The sequence below is a fragment of the Sus scrofa genome, chromosome 1 (assembly GCF_000003025.6).
Source record: "Sus scrofa isolate TJ Tabasco breed Duroc chromosome 1, Sscrofa11.1, whole genome shotgun sequence".
NCBI classification, from domain to species: domain Eukaryota; kingdom Metazoa; phylum Chordata; class Mammalia; order Artiodactyla; family Suidae; genus Sus; species Sus scrofa.
The window spans coordinates 33,815,873-33,833,678 of record NC_010443.5 but is presented as its reverse complement, the minus strand read 5'-3'; the positions used below and the strand labels follow the sequence as shown (position 1 = coordinate 33,833,678).

Genomic DNA, 17,806 nt, shown 5'->3' with positions numbered 1-17,806 from the left:
TGGCCATACCAAAAAATGTTCCACAGCATGTGGAAGTTCCTGGGACAGGGATTGAACTTGTGCCATAGTAGCAGCCTGAGCCACAGCAGTGACAATGACAGATCCTTAACCTACTACACCACCAAGGAACTCCTACAACATTGTAATTCAATATTTATGTAGATTATACTCCGTTTAAAGTTATTATAAGGCTTCCTGCACACAATGGTATCAGCTGAATCTAATCTGGAGCGCTGGGATGCAGGATCAATCCCCAGCCTGGTGCAGTGGAGCCCTAGGATGCTGGTTCAACTCCCAGCATTGCCACAGCTGTGGAATAGGTCACAACTATGACTCTGATCTGATCCCTGGCCCAGGAGCTCTGTATGCTGCAAGTTGGCCAAAAAAAAAAAAAAAAAGAAAAGAAAAAGAAAAAGTTTTAAAATGTTTTAAATAAAGTTATTACAAAATAATGGCTATATTTGCCTCTTCTGTATTATTGTAGTTTATCTATTTTATATGTAGGAGTTTGTATCTTTTAATACCTTACCCCTGTTTTGTCCTTCTCTCTTTCCTTCCCCGCTGGTACCCACTGGTTTGTTTTCTACTTTTGTTATATGCATCTGTTATATATACTCATTTGTTTTAGTTTTTAGATTACACATGTAAGTGATAACATAGAATATCTGTCTTTGTATGATTTATTTCACTAAGCATAATATTCTCTAGGTTCATCCAGGATGTTGCAAATGGCAGAACTTCAACTTTTTATTGCTGAGTGACATTCCACCAACATATACACTAGATCTTCTTTATGCTTAGGTTGCTTACATATCTTGGCTGTTATAAATAATGTCTCTATGAACATTGGGGTGCATGTATCTTTTCAAATTAATGTTTTCATTTTCTTCAGATATATACTCAGGGGTGGAATTGCTAGATCCTATGGTAGTTCTAAAAAATTCCATTTTTAAATATCTGTGAAGCTAAAATGAGCAGAAATAACCTTTCTTAATCTATCAACCTATTTTTTTTTTTTTAGTAAATGGCCAAGAATATGATGCCCCCAAGTGACACTATATTCTCTTCCCTGTATGTTCTTTTCTGGCTACCTCTAAAGAAGGTCACGACCATAAGTTCAGAGTGAATCTTGGAAAGAAACCCATGACCAATTGAAGAGAAGCCTAAAAAAAAATGACAAAGAGATTAGTGAAGATGAAGAACATAAGCTACATTACATGGGTGCTAGGAAGTGCTTTTAAGTTCTGGAAGGAAAGATCACCTCTCATAGGGGCGGGAAGATTTCCTGAAGTGAAGGATTTGAGCCGGGCCCTGGAGTGGGATAGTGCTGGACATGAGAAGAGAGGGTGAGGAAGGAGAATATTCTGAGGAAAGGGAAAAATGACTTGAGCCAAAGCAGAGAGAAAAGGAAGTTTCAGCGTCATTTCATCAGAGAACAGTCTAGGTTGCCAAGACAATTGTTAAAGTGAACATTAAACTAGAAAAGTCAGTGGAGGCCAGATCTTCTCATGTCTTGAATGATAAGTTAAGCAGTTTCTTTTAGCCACAGTTGTACCTGAGATAAACCTCAGTGGCTAAGAGAAACTGAAAGTTCTTGAACATGAAATGTAATATAATCACAGTGGTGCTGTTTGAATATGAGTCTGGAAGAAGGCAGCAAATTAAATAAGAGACCCAACTATAGCAGTTGCAGTGGCAAGAAGGAGGAAGAGATTGATGTATCACTCCTGTGTTTTGCCATGTTAAGTTTGAAGAAACAATAATAGTCACTATTCTCTGGTGAATTCATACACTTAACCACATTTTCTGACTTAGTTATCAAGTGGGGAAATATAGAAACTTTTATTATTTCTTTATTATAAAGAAATCTAGAAATATGCCCATATATATACATCAATTATGAGTGCTCATCCATTCCACCCCAACCCCCTAGGAAGAAAGATAAAATTCTGACTTGGAGATATATAAAATCTGTCTCAAAATACAAAATGAAAGAAAGATATAAAAGTAATGTTTGATATATACAATGGAATACTACCTAGCCATAAAAGGAACTAAACAATGTCATTCACAGCAACATGGATGCAGCTAGAGATTGTCATACCAAGTGAAGTTAGTCAGAAAGAGAAAGGCAAATACCATATGATATCACTTTACATGGACTCTAAAATTTGGCACAAATGAACCTATCTATAAAATACAAAGAGACCCACAGACATAGAGAACAGACTCGTGGTTGCCAAAGGGGAGGGGGAGCGAGAGGGATAGACTGGGGATTTGGGGTTAGTAGATGCAAACTGTTACATTTAGAAAGTACAGATAACAAGATCCTACTGTATAGCACAGAGAATTATATCCAATCTCCTGGGATAGACCATGATGGAAAAGAATATTAAAAAGAAAATACATGCATTTATATAAAATGTGTGTGTGTGTGTGTATATATATATATATATATATATATATATATAATTGAGTCACTTTGCCTTACAGCAGAAATTGGCACAACATTGTAAATCAACTATACTTTAATAAAAAAAATTTTTTAAGTGATGCTTGGAAAAAATCAACCATTGCTCATGCCTTTTAAGGAAATTTTCAATTACTTTTGGAAATGGAAGTTACAACAAAGTGCCTTTTTTTTTAAAGATGTTAGAAATATGTAGGCAGCCAATTTTTTTTCAAATGGGTTTTGTACTAATTGAAGCTTACATATGCCTGATGTAGAAATATATTTGTAATCTGGCATGAGTGTCTGGATGTGGCCCTAATACATACTCAATATGACCAAGAAATTAAAGACATTTATTTTAAAGTAGATTCCTTTTGGTTTATTGACTCTGAAATTGAGTAGGTGATATTCTTTTTAAATGAATGACCTAGTTAACTGGATGAAATAATGCAGTGAAAATCCAATAGATATCATAATGGGATCCTCAGTAATGTTTAATTGAGTTCATGATGATGAATTGGTAAATAATGTGTGAGAAACCTACTTGTTAGTGATTTTTTTTTGCTTATAAGTCTTAACTAAAGGATCACATTAGAAATAACAATAATCGACAGAAACAAATATCTTAAGAGGATGTCTGTTTCAAAAATCTTTCTGCTCTTATGAAATGGATATATGTCAGAGATTTCATCCAGAGAAACTTATAAATACTATGCTCTGATTTACTGTTTTTTAAGATAGATAAAAGACATACCTATAATTGGAATACAAAACATAAGGTATTTAAATGGAGAGATTAGTAGCTATCGACTGGTTACCAACAGTTTGGGTGACCTGAATATTCCAGATATTACGGGGAGAACAGTAATACCAATTGGCTTTCTTCCAAGTGTGAAAAGTGCCTACAAGGAACGCGAAAATGGAAGTTCACCCCTAGTGAGGGCCAAGAGGCTTCCTGAAGCCAGATATTTGAATCAGTAGGAAAGAGAAGGTTTTTTTAATCTTCCCCTATCTCTGCCTCCTACTGTGAGCACACTAACACTGAGAAATGGACAAATTCTCGGAGTTCCCGTTGTGGCTCAGTGGTTAGCGAATCCGACTAGGAACCATGAGGTTGCAGGTTCCATCCCTGGCCTTACTCAGTGGGTTAAGGATCCAGCATTGCCGTGAGCTGTGGTGTAGGTTGCAGACGCGGCTCGGATCCCGCGTTGCTGTGACTCTGGCGTAAGTGGGTGGCTATAGCTCCGATTCGACCCCTAGCCTAGGAACCTCCATATGCTGCGGGAGTGGCCCAAGAAATGGCAAAAAGACAAAAGAAAAGAAAAAAGAAGAAAAGAAAGAAAGAAATGGACAGATTCTCTTTGAGTCCAAGCAACTACATTGCTGTCCTGAAAGTTCCCCTTTGATGGTTCACAGGAACTAAAGAAAATTAAATGAAATCATCAACTAGTGCTATTTGCAATTGAGGAAAGGCTCTGTAAATGTAAGTAAAAATTGATATGAACAGTGTCAGCTCTATTCACATAGTAATTCCTTTCTTAGCAATTTATAGTAATTTTTAAAGTACTCGTCAAGAGAAAAAGGAGCTGTTAAATACATTAGTAATGATAGCCACTGGAAATTATTTCTGTTCCATTTCCTGGCAACTTAATAAAAGGTATAATTTATTCTGAAATGTATGTTCTGAGTGGAGTGATTAATATTCTTTTTGTTAGAACACCTAGAACAAAATCTAGTTGGCCTCTTTCAACTGGAAGAACATGAGAGGGTAGGTAAATTCCTCTTGAAAATGAAAAGAAAAATGGTTTCCTACCTTAAGTGATACCAAAATTGCTGAAATGCATATTGTAAAATTTCATTAACAACCTGAATGAAGATCTATACAATTATCTTAATGTAAAATCACCTTTTGAGAATGAGGTAAGAGTTTGTTAGTTACATGCTTCGAAAAATAGTAGCATGCTAACAAGACGTGGGACTGTGAACAGCTCATTGTCAACATGCTGGTGGAAGGCTACTCTTCTGTGCTCTCATTATTGAGTATAATGATGTCTGCATATGAACACTTAATGATACTATTTGATGATGGAAAAATAACTTCAAAGAAAGAGATGATGATGGCTTCACGGTTGTTTGGGAGCTACTTCAAACTTTCTGAGAGATTTAGTCTTGGCTCTTTGTATCTTATTTTTCTTAAAGATCAAAGTATCTGTGTCTTCTGGGGGTGACTGCATTCGAACATACAAGCCAGAAATCAAGAAAGGAAGCTACAATAATATCATTGTCAATGTAAAGACGGCTGTTGCTGACAACCTCCTTTTTTATCTTGGAAGTGCCAAATTTGTAAGTCTAACGTTGAGCTTTTCTTGGGCCTACTGTGTATGCGGATAGACAAAGATTAATCCTGGTAGTGTGAAAAATGTATAGAAGCCCATAACATGGTCCCAAAATAGGCAAGGTAGCCTTTCAGAGGTGCAAACCTCAGAATTGTACCTCACAACTTTCTGAAGTGTCAAATTAAGTTAGAAGGCAAATGAAATGAAAACTTGTTAGAGTATTTAGGCACCTCTGCTTTCATTTGTGAGTATACAAGTGTTTATTTTGAATTATATTTTCAGATCCAGTTATTTAAGAAAGATTAATAGGAATAAAACTTTTAGAAAAAAAAATTTCTCTAAGAAATTACAGTGAACTTTCATGTGAAATGAAATGGCAAATTGTGTACTAATTTCTTACCAATAAAACTCTTCTGAGTCATGTTGAATTTATGACTCAAACTGAAATAGCAGGAATTATATCTAGAAGAGCTCAGCCCAAAAGTTCTAATTCCTTTCATTTGACCCATTTGACTTTGTATACATGGAGACCTTCCAAAATGAATAAGATTTTCAACAGACCACTCATCACATAAATCAATACTTGGAATTCAGAGGAGAAATTCTGGGTCACCTTGGGTGAAAAATCATACCTGGTCTCTGAAAAACATCAGCGCTCTTTATGAAAACAATGAATTCGGAGCCCAAATATTTGCTTTTCTCTCCACCACAAGCATCAGTGTGAGAAAAGGCTTCTGTCTCAATGTTAGACCTAACTTGAATTGGGTGAATTACAACATTTGCTTCAGCAGTATGGACATTTGTGTTGTCTTAAAGATACAATAATAAAGTATTATTTAATCATAGACAATAATAGATCATATTCTTTTGGAATTTTTATAATGAATTCTAATTATTTCACATATCCGTAGATGGCATCCATTGAAAAGACTGCTGACCTCCTTTTCAGGGTGCTTTATGTCTGATATCTATTGTTCGTGTGTTTCTCTGCACTAGATTGACTTTCTGGCTATAGAAATGCGCAAAGGCAAAGTCAGCTTCCTTTGGGATGTTGGATCCGGAGTTGGACGTGTAGAGTATCCAGATTTGACTATTGATGATTCATATTGGTACCGTATTGAGGCATCAAGGTAACTAACTCAATAGCGATTTAAGATAATTGACAGAATTTTGAAGTAGTTTCCTAATTTATAAGGAAATTTTTATTTCTGTTTCAAGAAGGTAGCTATGTAGGTATATACATATTTCATATATTACATACAAATATAAATGTATATGGATGGTGTCTTTGGAGGACCTGTTAGGAACTGACAAACCTTCAAGGTACTGAACAGAATGACTAGTCCATTTTGGCCCACTCATCTAGTCATCCCAATGAAACTTTGAGGTTAAGTTGTTTTCTGTTTACAGAAGAAGTACTGAGACTCACCCTTATTCAGGACAATCCAGAGCATAAGAGGTGCCGCTGGTGCCTGCCTTTGGAGCAGAGCTCCTCTTTTAGTCTACACAGCAACCTTGGCTAAAGGCAGAAACAGTGTCTAAATGCTGGCATGAATATATAATATGCAAAATATAATATGTCTATACTACTAAAAATGGGAAGGAAGAGAAAATTGACTAATTCTATCTTTGAAGTTTAATTCAATTAACTTCGAATAGTGTATAGTTTACTTATAGAACCCAGACTTGTCCTCAATACTTTCCTCTTATTTTCTCTTCTTCTTTTTCTAATTCTCAACTGCCTGCTAAACCCAAAGCAGCCAGCAGTTGAGAGGTTTTGTTAAAGACCAAGGGCTAGAGAGGAAGTTGATCAGAGATGGGTAAAGAAGACTTGAAGATCAGGTGATTGTTGAATCTAGGTGATGGATTCATAGTTTCATTCTGTTTGTATATGTTTAATATTTTCATAAGAAAAATCTAAAAGAAACTTAATGAGAAGAAATATCTTCCATTCCATTTGTAAGATCTTCAGTAAAAGTGTGTGTGTGAGAGAGAGTACAACAAATCAAGTGTGCTTGCATGTGTGATGGTAGGAGAGGGATTAAGTAATGTAGTGGGTGTAAGAATACTTACATTTATAAAGTACAGTTTTTATGAGAAGATATGTATTCTGTTAAAGGAGAACCTTACTTGATAAATTCATTCTATGGCTTCCATGTATTTCAGTTAGTATTGTACCCTCAAAGATAAAAAGATTACCAAAATGAGACAGCAGGGAGAGAAATAGGACATTAAGGTTTTGTTATGACTGCTTTTCTCAGAAGAGCGATCAGATTTTCATACTTAACAACTCACAGGAATGAATCACTTAAAAAAAATAAAATGAAATACAATAATAATAGCTTTCAGAATTCTATTAATTGAATCTAAACCTGAACTTCTTCTATACAATTTGCATACACAACTCTGAAGCGTGGATGTTACACTCTACACATTAAGATGGTATGCCAAACAATAAATGATGCATAATTCCAGGAAGACTACTTCAGCAAATTTGGATCCAAGATACAATAAGGGATTTTAGGAGAAATTATGCAGCTTATAATGCAGAAGGGTGACTTATTTGGAGTTCACTTGCTGAATTAAATTAGATAAAATGCTAAATGAAGTAATACAAACTTGGTTAAATAGTCCATGTGAGTAAATAGCAAATTGTTTTGTAAAAGCAAGAGGAAAAAGACTTTCCATTTAACCAAAAGCAATTCCATCAGCTAATTGCTGCTATGTCATTTCCTATCAATGGACACACTCAGAATCAGGGTATATTGCCCTCTGGTCCTGGTTAAATCTGACAGTAAACATACAGCAAAGATCAAAAAATAGGTTTTGATTTGCAACTTTATTGAATATGGAATGTTTGAAGCTAAATACCCAGCTATCAGTTAAATATTCCAAAACAAGTGTCTGCATCTTAGACCTTTTCAATCTGAAGTGATCAGAAATAGGATACACATTTCATTTTCTGTATTTTCTTCCATTTCATTTCAATACGTACCCTGGAAGAACTGGGAGAAATGGAACTATTTCTGTGAGAGCTCTGGATGGACCCAAAGCCAGTATGGTGCCTAGTACATACCATTCAGCATCACCTCCGGGGTACACTATTCTAGATGTGGATGCAAATGCAATGCTCTTTGTGGGTGGCTTGACCGGAAAATTGAAGGTAACGTGTTCTCCCTGATCCTGTTTATTTCATCTCTGAACACAATCCTTGGCATGATTACTTTGGGCACAGGCATAATAAAGCATTGCAAAAACTTGGCTACTTTTTACTTAATTTGTTTTTATGAAAACACCAATGTATTTTGAGTAAGAATTTTCTTCCTTGGAGTTCCCGTCGTGGCGCAGTGGTTAACGAATCCGACTAGGAACCATGAGGTTGCGGGTTCGCTCCCTGGCCTCACTCAGAGGGTTAAGGATCCGGCATTGTCGTGAGCTGTGGTGTAGGTCGCAGACGCAGCTCAGATCTGGCATTGCTGTGACTGTGGTATATGCCAGCAGCTCTAGCTGCAATTGGACCCCTAGCCTGGGAACCTCAGTATGCCACTGGGTGTAGCCCTAAAAAGACAAAAAAAAAAAGAATTTTCTTCCTTGACTATCCAATCTGGAAACACAATCCTTTTAAACCTATATGTATATACATAAACACTTGTTTTTTTTTTTGTTTATTTTTTTGCCCTAATCTGTGCCTTCAATTTTTCAATATTCTTACTTTAGTTGCCTCAAGAGTGAAGTGTTTTTTAAAGATACCTAATTTTTTGAGTCACTTTATGATTTATTGATATGAAGTGCTATAAAGTTCAAACTTATATCTAATTAAAAGATTTGTGAATACTTTGGGAAATATCACAGGAGCCATAAGCCTCCAAATCATGATCAGATTTTTAAAGTTTTCAAGTTGCTCTTCTCATTCTTATCGAGCAACGCACTTAATATTCATAATTGCTTCGTGACAGGTCCTTGTGCATTTCAAATTGCCAAGTGCCTGCATTTTAAAGAAGTTCATGTTGATTAAATGGAATTAGGTGGTGGAAAAAGACCTTTGGGTGAGATGTGAGAGCACAACCAAATATAATGGATAATCCTGGGCTTGTCAGAATCATTCTGGGATGAGATTAGTCAGAAAATGTGAAAAGCCACGGTGACCCCAAATTTATGAGAACTCAACCTTCATATAAAGGGAGCTTGTTTTATTTGCTTTGTGTATGAGATGTGACTCTAAAGTATTGGAATGGATTCCACAACTACACACTAAAGTCATCCTCATTTCTTAGAGCTGCATATAAATATATATGGTACATGGTAATATATAGTCATAGTACCAAATTTCTCTCCTCCTCAGAAAGATAAATATAGGGGTAGCACTGAGTAATTAAAAAAAAAAAAAAACACATAAATTTTGAAATTAAATCCAGGTTGAATTCTTGCTCTGTCACTTACTAAAATATGAGCTTGGGCAACTCACTTAACCCCTTGGGCTTCAGTCTTCTTAACCAGAAAAGGGACATAAAAATATCTACCTTGTTTGCATAGTGTGGGATATAATAATAAACTTTTATAACATAGAGCCCTTAACTATGTGCTAAGTAACATTCCAAATAATTTACATGAATTAACACTTAATTTTCATAACAGCCCCAAAAGATAGCAAGTATCCTCCTCCTTTTATAGTTAAAGAGTCTAAGTAAGAGAGAAGTTAATTAATCAAGATCACACAGCAATTAGTGTTTGGAACTGGAATTTGAACACTTATAACCAGGCTCAGGAATCTCTACTCATAATCACCATGCTTTAGGACCACAATGAATCATGAGAAGATGTACATAAAATTTAAAACAAATGCCTAAGATACAGCAGTCACACCTTCAATTGCACCTTAAATCTTATTGTTATTCAGATGTCATTAGGCATAAAGAAACTTCTTTATGTTAGTCTTAGGGAGAAATAAAAACCAAAAACAGGCAGATGAAATCTATAGAAAGTCTTAATCATTTTGGCCAAGAGTTTCAAGGCTCCTGACACACCAGACTATGAACCAAAAACTGAAAACAAATAGCTAAAGCATTTGCTAATTAAAAGGCAGAGGAAAATACCCCAAGAATCATTTTTATGATGCAAGAAGGAAAAGCAAAAAGCAAGTAAAATCCACAAGTAGGATAATCAACCTCTGGAAAATTAAGAGCAGCTTCCACGAATGACAGAATTCCAAGGACTATTGCTGGCTTGTAAATATCACCATCTGACAGCTTTCCCTCTCCATATCAGTGCCCCACTTGATCGTAGCCATAGGAAGATGTACATGTTGAGTTTAACCTAAAATTATAACTACAAATTTTGACCTACATAGTACCCATTTTCTTCTATTTGTTTGAAAAGCCAAACATATCAATTCACTTTTTTTCTTCCAGATCATTCAGGTAAATGTGGAGTTGCTTTGGCAAAGTGTTTCTAAAGTTCTACAGTGGTAATATGTCAAAAGAAACAGTTGTTTAAATGACCACAAGATGGGGTTCCCACCGTGGCACAGTGGTTAGCGAATCCGACTAGGAACCATGAGGTTGCAGGTTCCATCCCTGGCCTTGCTCAGTGGGTTAAGGATCCAGCGTTGCCGTGAGCTGTGGTGTAGGTCACAGACGCGGCTCAGATCCTGCATTGCTGTGGCTCTGACATAGGCTGGTGGCTACAGCTGCAATTCGACCCCTAGCCTGGGAACCTCCATATGCCATGGGAGCGGCCCTAGAAAAAGGCAAAAAGACAAAAAAAAAAAAAATGACCACAAGATTCACTAGAGTGGATTGGATCATTCCCTTTCCGCTTGGCTATGCTGTCTATCCAGCTTAAGACTTTCCCCTGTGAGAATGACACCAAGGTTGTCATTCAACAAATGTCTAGCATGCCCCTATTAAACATCAGGCTTTGTGCTGTATACACCAGCAGACTACAACAGCATGGTCCCTTCTCTTAGAAACTTACTCCATCTCATCCTTCTCCTGCAGTGGACACCTGCTTAGTAGAAAAGGAGATGAAAAATTGGGTTCTGTCGTATCATAGGGCAATCCACGTGCCAGTTTTTCTTCCCTTTTGTGCAGTTACTATGTAAACCTTTCTCATAATCTCTGGAGAGAAATCTTCTTCCAGGTGTAGGAGCACTAATATTTATTTAACACCTTCTCTGTGCCAAGCACTGAATGTGGTACCAAAAATAAATTCTTAGTTACTTCTCCTAATAGTCCCATGTTACAGCCCAAAAAATAGAATATAAAAGAGAATAAGCAGCTCACCTAAAGTCAGAAGTTCAGGAGTGTTTATTTACTAATAGTGATAAACTCATATAGCACCAGAATAACCAGGATCTGTGAGGATGTAATATGATTAAAAGATGGATGTGGACACAGCCAAGATTTTCACAAAGCGTGGATAATGTCTACTCCAGATTCTGCTGCTCATAACTCTCATGGGTACTCTTAAGATTTTTTTGGTGAAATCTTAAATTTTAATAAATATGTTTCTCTCTGCAGAAGGCTGATGCTGTGCGCGTGATTACATTCACTGGCTGTATGGGAGAAACGTACTTTGACAGCAAACCTATAGGGTTGTGGAACTTCCGAGAAGTAGAAGGTGATTGCAAAGGATGTACTGTCAGGTTAGTTGTGATGATGACTCTGCCAGGGTCTGTCTGGCCTGTACCTAACTAAACCTCTGATTTTATTGTGCAGTGTTCTGTTATCATGTGGATGATGTGTAAAAAGTTTGAAATGATTGTGTTCAGAAGTTGATTCCCCAGGGAGCGAAGAAACTTCAGTCCCCTCCCACATTTGTGCAGGCAGTTTCCAAGGCCCCGGGAAGGACCCTAGCAGTACTTTGATGTGGTCATATGTTACTGTAAAACTTTCAAAGCTAAGATATTTTATTCCCAATCAGTTAAGACTACTGTCTCTTTCCACTCCCACTTACCTTTATGTCCCAGAGGTGTTGTGGGTCTGTGGTTATTCTGTAGTCATAATTTATTTTTACTTAAAGAAAACTCCCCCTAACCTGATAGAGCTTCAAGCCTCTCAGAACTGGTATTCACTCTGCTGATGTTTACAGCCAAATGTAGAAGGTATGGCAGGTTTTATCGCCTACCGTATTCTTCAGATGACACATCGCATCCTGTAAGGGTTTCAAGTGGAAACCCATGGGACCTAAAGATTCTGATTAACTAGAGAAGGAAAAGTAGAGGCCAAGGTAGGCCAGGAGAAAGTTCCCCAGTAAACATCATTAATTATAAGTTAGAGGTTAGAATGCAGGAACTCAAAAATATTTAACAAGCATATAAAGCATTTATAGAGAATACATATATAGAATAGAATATTAGATATGCTATCATCTATCTGAATAGATGATATAAAACAATTAGGTACAAGTAGAGGATTTCTCTGCATAAAAACTTAAAGCTCACTGATTAACTGAACCTACAACAATTTCAATTACATTAAATTGAAGCAATAAAATTTAAATTAAATACCTGGGAGCTTGATACACACACATAGCAACTCTAAAATCATTAAGCACTATGGTGTTTATATTTTTTGTTTCCAATATGAAGGGTACATGTACACTGCTGGACCTAAATTCCCCATTAATGTAGCAGAGTATACGTTATACTTACTTCTCAACATTTCTAAAAGTAGCCCAAAATATTCTTTCTCTAGCAGTTTTAACTTCCAACTTTCTACTTTTTTTAATCATCATAGACCTGTCAGCATGGCACTGAGGACAGTCTGAAAGCCTGATCCATTCAGAATTTCAAGTGGTTTTATCAATATTTTTTATTTTTTTTAAGGATGCACCCACAGCATATGGAAGATCCCAGACTAGGGGTCAAATCGTAACTGCAGCTGCTGGCCTGTACCACAGCCATAACAATGTGGGATACGATCCAGGTCTCTGACCTACACCACAGCTCACTACAGCACCAGATCCTCAGCCCACTGAGCGAGGCCAGGGATCAAACCCGCATCCTCATGGATACTAGTCACATTCATTTCTGCTGAGCCACAATAGGAACGCCTCAATAATTTTCAATAGAATCTAATATAGAATGGTGTCCATAGAATTCTTTCAGTACAATGACGTCGATATTAGTATTCAGCTACTCACAAATCAATAGCAGCTTTTCCTTAAACTTTTTTTTTTTGGTAAATTTATAACTAAGATTTTCATAAGCTTATTATCAACTAAACAGCTAAAGCATTTAAATATCCTCTCAGCAGTTCATACTATGTGTTACGACTAGCATAGCTAATTATCAATGCTGCAAACATCTCATGCCTTTAGTGTATAAGATTATATGAATTCACATTTAATATATATAAATTTATATACATATTCACCTATGTTTGTATATATGTGTGTGTGTGTGTGTGCATATATAAATTTCTATAGTGTTTTTCACGTTACAGAGATTCACACTTCCTGATACGAAGATGAATACAGCCCAATCCTAGCCATCAAGAAACTTATAGCCAGAAAGGAAGAAAAGACAGATACTAAAATAGTCAAAATGCAAGGAATAATAAAAATCCTCTTAAAAAGTTACACTCAGAGTATGCTAATTTTATTCACAGGATCTGCTTCATGGAGGAGGTAACTTTAAGGTGGGCCTTGACATGGAGTAAGGGTCTGAAAGAGGAGGGAGATAGCAGATAGAAGGGGAACATTCTAGTCCCAGGGACTAGTGAGAACACAGGTATGAAGGCTGGAAAGCCAGAGCATCTGTTATTACACAAAGTCTGTTGAACTATAACACGTGCTTCATAAATGTGAATTCACTCAGGGTTGGCGAAGGGGAGAATGACGTCAGTAAGGTGCAGAGGTCTCATTGGTTCATACACACTTCTTCCCAGAACATTAGTGTTTTGCATCACCAAGTAAAGGCAGCTGAATGCAAAGTAAACCAGTGCAACTGAAGACACCAAGCTCAAGAGTACTGGGTCCAGGAGACAGCCTGCTATGTCCATTCAGCCACAAACTTACCCTTAGTTTGGCCAAGCCTTCTTAGAAGTGTTCATTGCCAGGTCCTTTGCCATCATTGTGCATTTTTACCACATCTGTCACTCAGTACTGTCAACCCTTCCTTATGCTCCTTGCCTACCTTCAGGTAATCCTTTTAAGTTAAAGTTCTACATTTACTAAAATAATTCCTTATTTTAAAAATTCTCAACATACCTGTTTGAATTATACTAATATTTTGATCAAAATAGTTACTATTGGGAGTTCCCCTTGTGGCTCAGTGGTAACAAACCCGACTAGTATCCATGAGGATGCAGGTTCAATCCCTGGCCCTGCTCAGTGGGTTGAGGATCCCACATTGCCATGAGCTACAGTGTAGGTCGCAGATATGCTTTGGATCTGGTGGTGCTATGGCCATGGCATAGGCCAGCAGCTGCAGCTCCAATATGACCCCTAGCCTGGGAACTTCCATATACCGCAGGCACAGCCCTAAAAAGACAAAAAAAAAGATTGTTACTGTTTTTTGAGTGTTCTGATTACAAAGTTCCACAAGTTTTGAGCGGCCTACCCTAGCCCTATTCTTCCATAAGCCCTGGTATTTTTAGGAATAATTTTTTTGGAGCTCCCTATGTGCGTTTGTTTTCTTTACAGAAGAACATATATTATATTTTAGCATAAGACTAACGGTTCCATTTTTAAAGCAGAAATGACTATATGGGGGAGATGAAGGAGACAAGGCCACAAGACAGCCTTATAACACTTTGTAGAAGATCCTGAAATGTCAGTTTGAGAAATCTGCATTTAGTCATTAGTCAGCAGAAAGGATATAATTTTTGTAATGTTTTAGAAGGGGTTATCTGTCAGGGCTATAAAAAGAAGTGTACCTTATTTCTCTTAAACTTCTGAAAATCACATTAAGATTAAAATAAAGAAAAACTGCTACAGGTAAAACATATTTAGCTGAACACTGAAACAATGATGAAATATTAATATATTAATCTCCAATGTACATCTAGTTCCAAGGTTAACAAATTGTACATGGAAGAGCGTGGCTACTCCAAACAGCATAATTAATCCCTACTAACTTAACCAGAAATCAAGGTTCAAAAGAGAAACACAAAAGACAAATTAGGAAGCTTAGCATTTATTCATTATAAAAGAATAGACACTCTTCCTGGGAAAATGAATTCAAAAATGAATAGGAAAATTCTAGTATAATGTTAGGTATTGAAATACCACATATCCTACCTGGAAAGATCCATTTTTTCCCCCACTTCAATGTCACCAATTTGAAGCCAGACTGGCTTTTGGCTAATGAATTAAATGAAGTAGGCTGATCTATATCTGTATATTTTGCTGTTTTTGTACCAAATTCTTGCTTGCACATGTGCCTGTTGCTTGAATAGAAGAATCTCCTAGAGGAATAGACTTGGAATAGGCCTCAGAAAACATTCAGTGGCCTAACCCTTTCATCTCGGAGTGGAGACACTGAAACTTGAAGTGTTAAGTGACTTGTGAGATTCCACATCCAATTCCAGGGTACCTGCCATCTACTCTGCTTTTTTTCCATTATGTGTCAAGAAAATTAATAGAGTAGGATCATAACATCAACATGTTAACATTGCAGAGTTTTTGTACAAGAAAAATGAAATGTGACTTATTTTTTATTCCAGTGCTTATCTGGACATTATTTAGTGGAGCTGTATTTTTTTTATTTTCAAGTTATAAGTAACAAGCATTGGGCCAAAGCATCCAGGAAACTGTCAACCACGACTCCTCCCCCTCCCACCCACTCTTTCTGGAATTGTCATTGGCAGGATGGCAGGATGTAATGCAAAATCCTAGTATTTCAGAACCTCACAGACCTTCTTCTTAATAGATTCTATATATTTTCTTATCTCAAATGTAATGCTATGGAAATTAATGGATTTGTTTTAATGATGAAGGCAGGCCAAATAATAATTGATTTATTCACTACCACCTATATTGCTAATAGGCTAATTTAGTTTCTCAAACTTTTGGTTAGCCCTTTTCATGAATATTGACAAAAACATATTTTAAGTTAACATTATAAAAAAGTAGGACTTCATCTGACCTTATACCTACTTAGCTATAACTTAAAATTACAAAGACCTGACTGTGAAAGACACAAATAAGACTCTTTCCCTTCCTTTCATTTTCAGAGTTTTATTTCTTTTCCAGAAACAGAAAGCCAGCTTGTCTAAAACATGTAACACTTCTTGTCTACGGCCATACCACCCTGAACGCGCCTGATCTCATCTAAAACATGTAACACTTCTTCCTCCACAAGCCGTTTAATATTTACACACTATTTTTTTTTCTCATTAGCCAAGATTTCATGCAAATAATATTCTAGGCTCTTGTTATTTTATATTACTGTAATATTTCTCAATGTCCCTTCTCTACCCTTGAGCTAAGGCACACTCCAATTTCAAAGATTCAAATACACATTAATATGCAGATATTTAAACTTTAAAAATGTCTCCACAATCGAGACTTAATCTGTTGACATCAGTTAGATAAGACAGATAGATGACAGATTTGCAGTTTTTTTTAATGATTTTTACTTTTATTGGTTACACATTATGCAGAAATCCAAAAGTAACAATAAATACTTGATGGTAAAATTTAAAATAATGAATTAACCATTATAATTAAAATTCATTTCAGTAGGTGATACCTAACATTCCATAACATTTGGAGGGAAACTCTTCTGTCCTTGAATCCTAATTTCAGAAATACAGGAGTAACATGGAATAAAGCTTGAGTCTTCACACCTCAGATTTGCGTTTGAAAAAGAAATCTTTCTGGAGTTCCTGTCATGGCGCAGCATAGACAAATCCAACTAGTAATCATGAGATTACAGGTTCCATCTCTGGCCTCACTCATTGGGTCAGGGATCTGGCATTGCCAAGAGCTGAGGTTTAGGTCACAGACGAGGCTCAGATTTCTGGTTGCTATGGCTGTGGCATAGGCCTGCAGCTATAGCTCCAATTTCTAGCCTGGAAACCTCCATATGCCACAGGTACGGCCCTAAAAAGCAAAAAAGAAAAGAAAGAGAAAAAAGATATCTTTCTAAATGTTTTATTTACAAGACTTAGATATTCATTAATTATTCAACCAATATTGATTGAATATATATTCTCTGTGAGACAGTTTGCTTTACTAAGGTCCCCTTCATTCTACAAATATTTACCAGATTCTACTATGAACTGAGTACTACACTAGATGCTGAGTTTGTGCCTGGCATAAAGCCTTGCCCATAATCTTTACTTGGTTTCATGGAGCCTACATTCTGGTGAAGAAGACAGATCAACAAACATACAAAGAGAGGAATCCTTACTATCTGAATCTAATCTGCCCGGAAAAACCTACTGGATAGGAAGAGTTCAGAGAATAGGGACCTATATTCCATTATTTTTTTTCCTACAATTCTAAGTACCTTTTGATCACCTTCACCCATTTCATCCAACTCCTATTCTCTATTATGTTATTATGTATTTGGGAAATGTAATAATGCATTCTCAACCCATTCCAAAACCCCACCGGTTCATACCACTTAAACACCAATATAACCACAAGCACTTCATCAAAAACGTTTAAAACATCAGTGATCTAGTTTTGAACACCTAATGAAGTCCAAGTGAGAGGTGGTGGTTATTTGTTCTGATGGTTGCCGTGGAGTTGGAGAGAAGGGTAAGGATAGAAAATATATATGGCATGGTTTCTGCCTTACAACAGCTTACAATCCAGTCGCAGAAAACAGTTCTTCGTGTTGAATACTGATGGACCAAACAGACATTGTCTGCTTCATATGAAATGTCTCTTTTCAGTCCTCAGGTAGAAGATAGCGAGGGGACTATTCAGTTTGATGGAGAAGGCTATGCACTGGTCAGCCGCCCCATTCGCTGGTTCCCAAACATCTCCACTGTCATGTTCAAGTTCAGGACATTTTCTTCAAGTGCTCTCCTGATGTACCTTGCTACACGAGACCTGGTAAAAA

The 17,806-nt window shown here is 36.7% G+C and overlaps 1 protein-coding gene across 1 annotated transcript in view; it reads left to right on the top strand.

Annotated features, from left to right (window-relative positions):
- Nucleotides 1–17,806, top strand: part of LAMA2 (laminin subunit alpha 2) — a 594,330-nt gene that overhangs the window by 526,063 nt on the left and 50,461 nt on the right. The window contains 5 exon segments of the mRNA XM_021084463.1: nucleotides 4,652–4,795; nucleotides 5,785–5,918; nucleotides 7,792–7,951; nucleotides 11,307–11,431; nucleotides 17,637–17,799. Of these exon segments, the coding sequence (XP_020940122.1) occupies nucleotides 4,652–4,795; nucleotides 5,785–5,918; nucleotides 7,792–7,951; nucleotides 11,307–11,431; nucleotides 17,637–17,799 (726 nt within the window).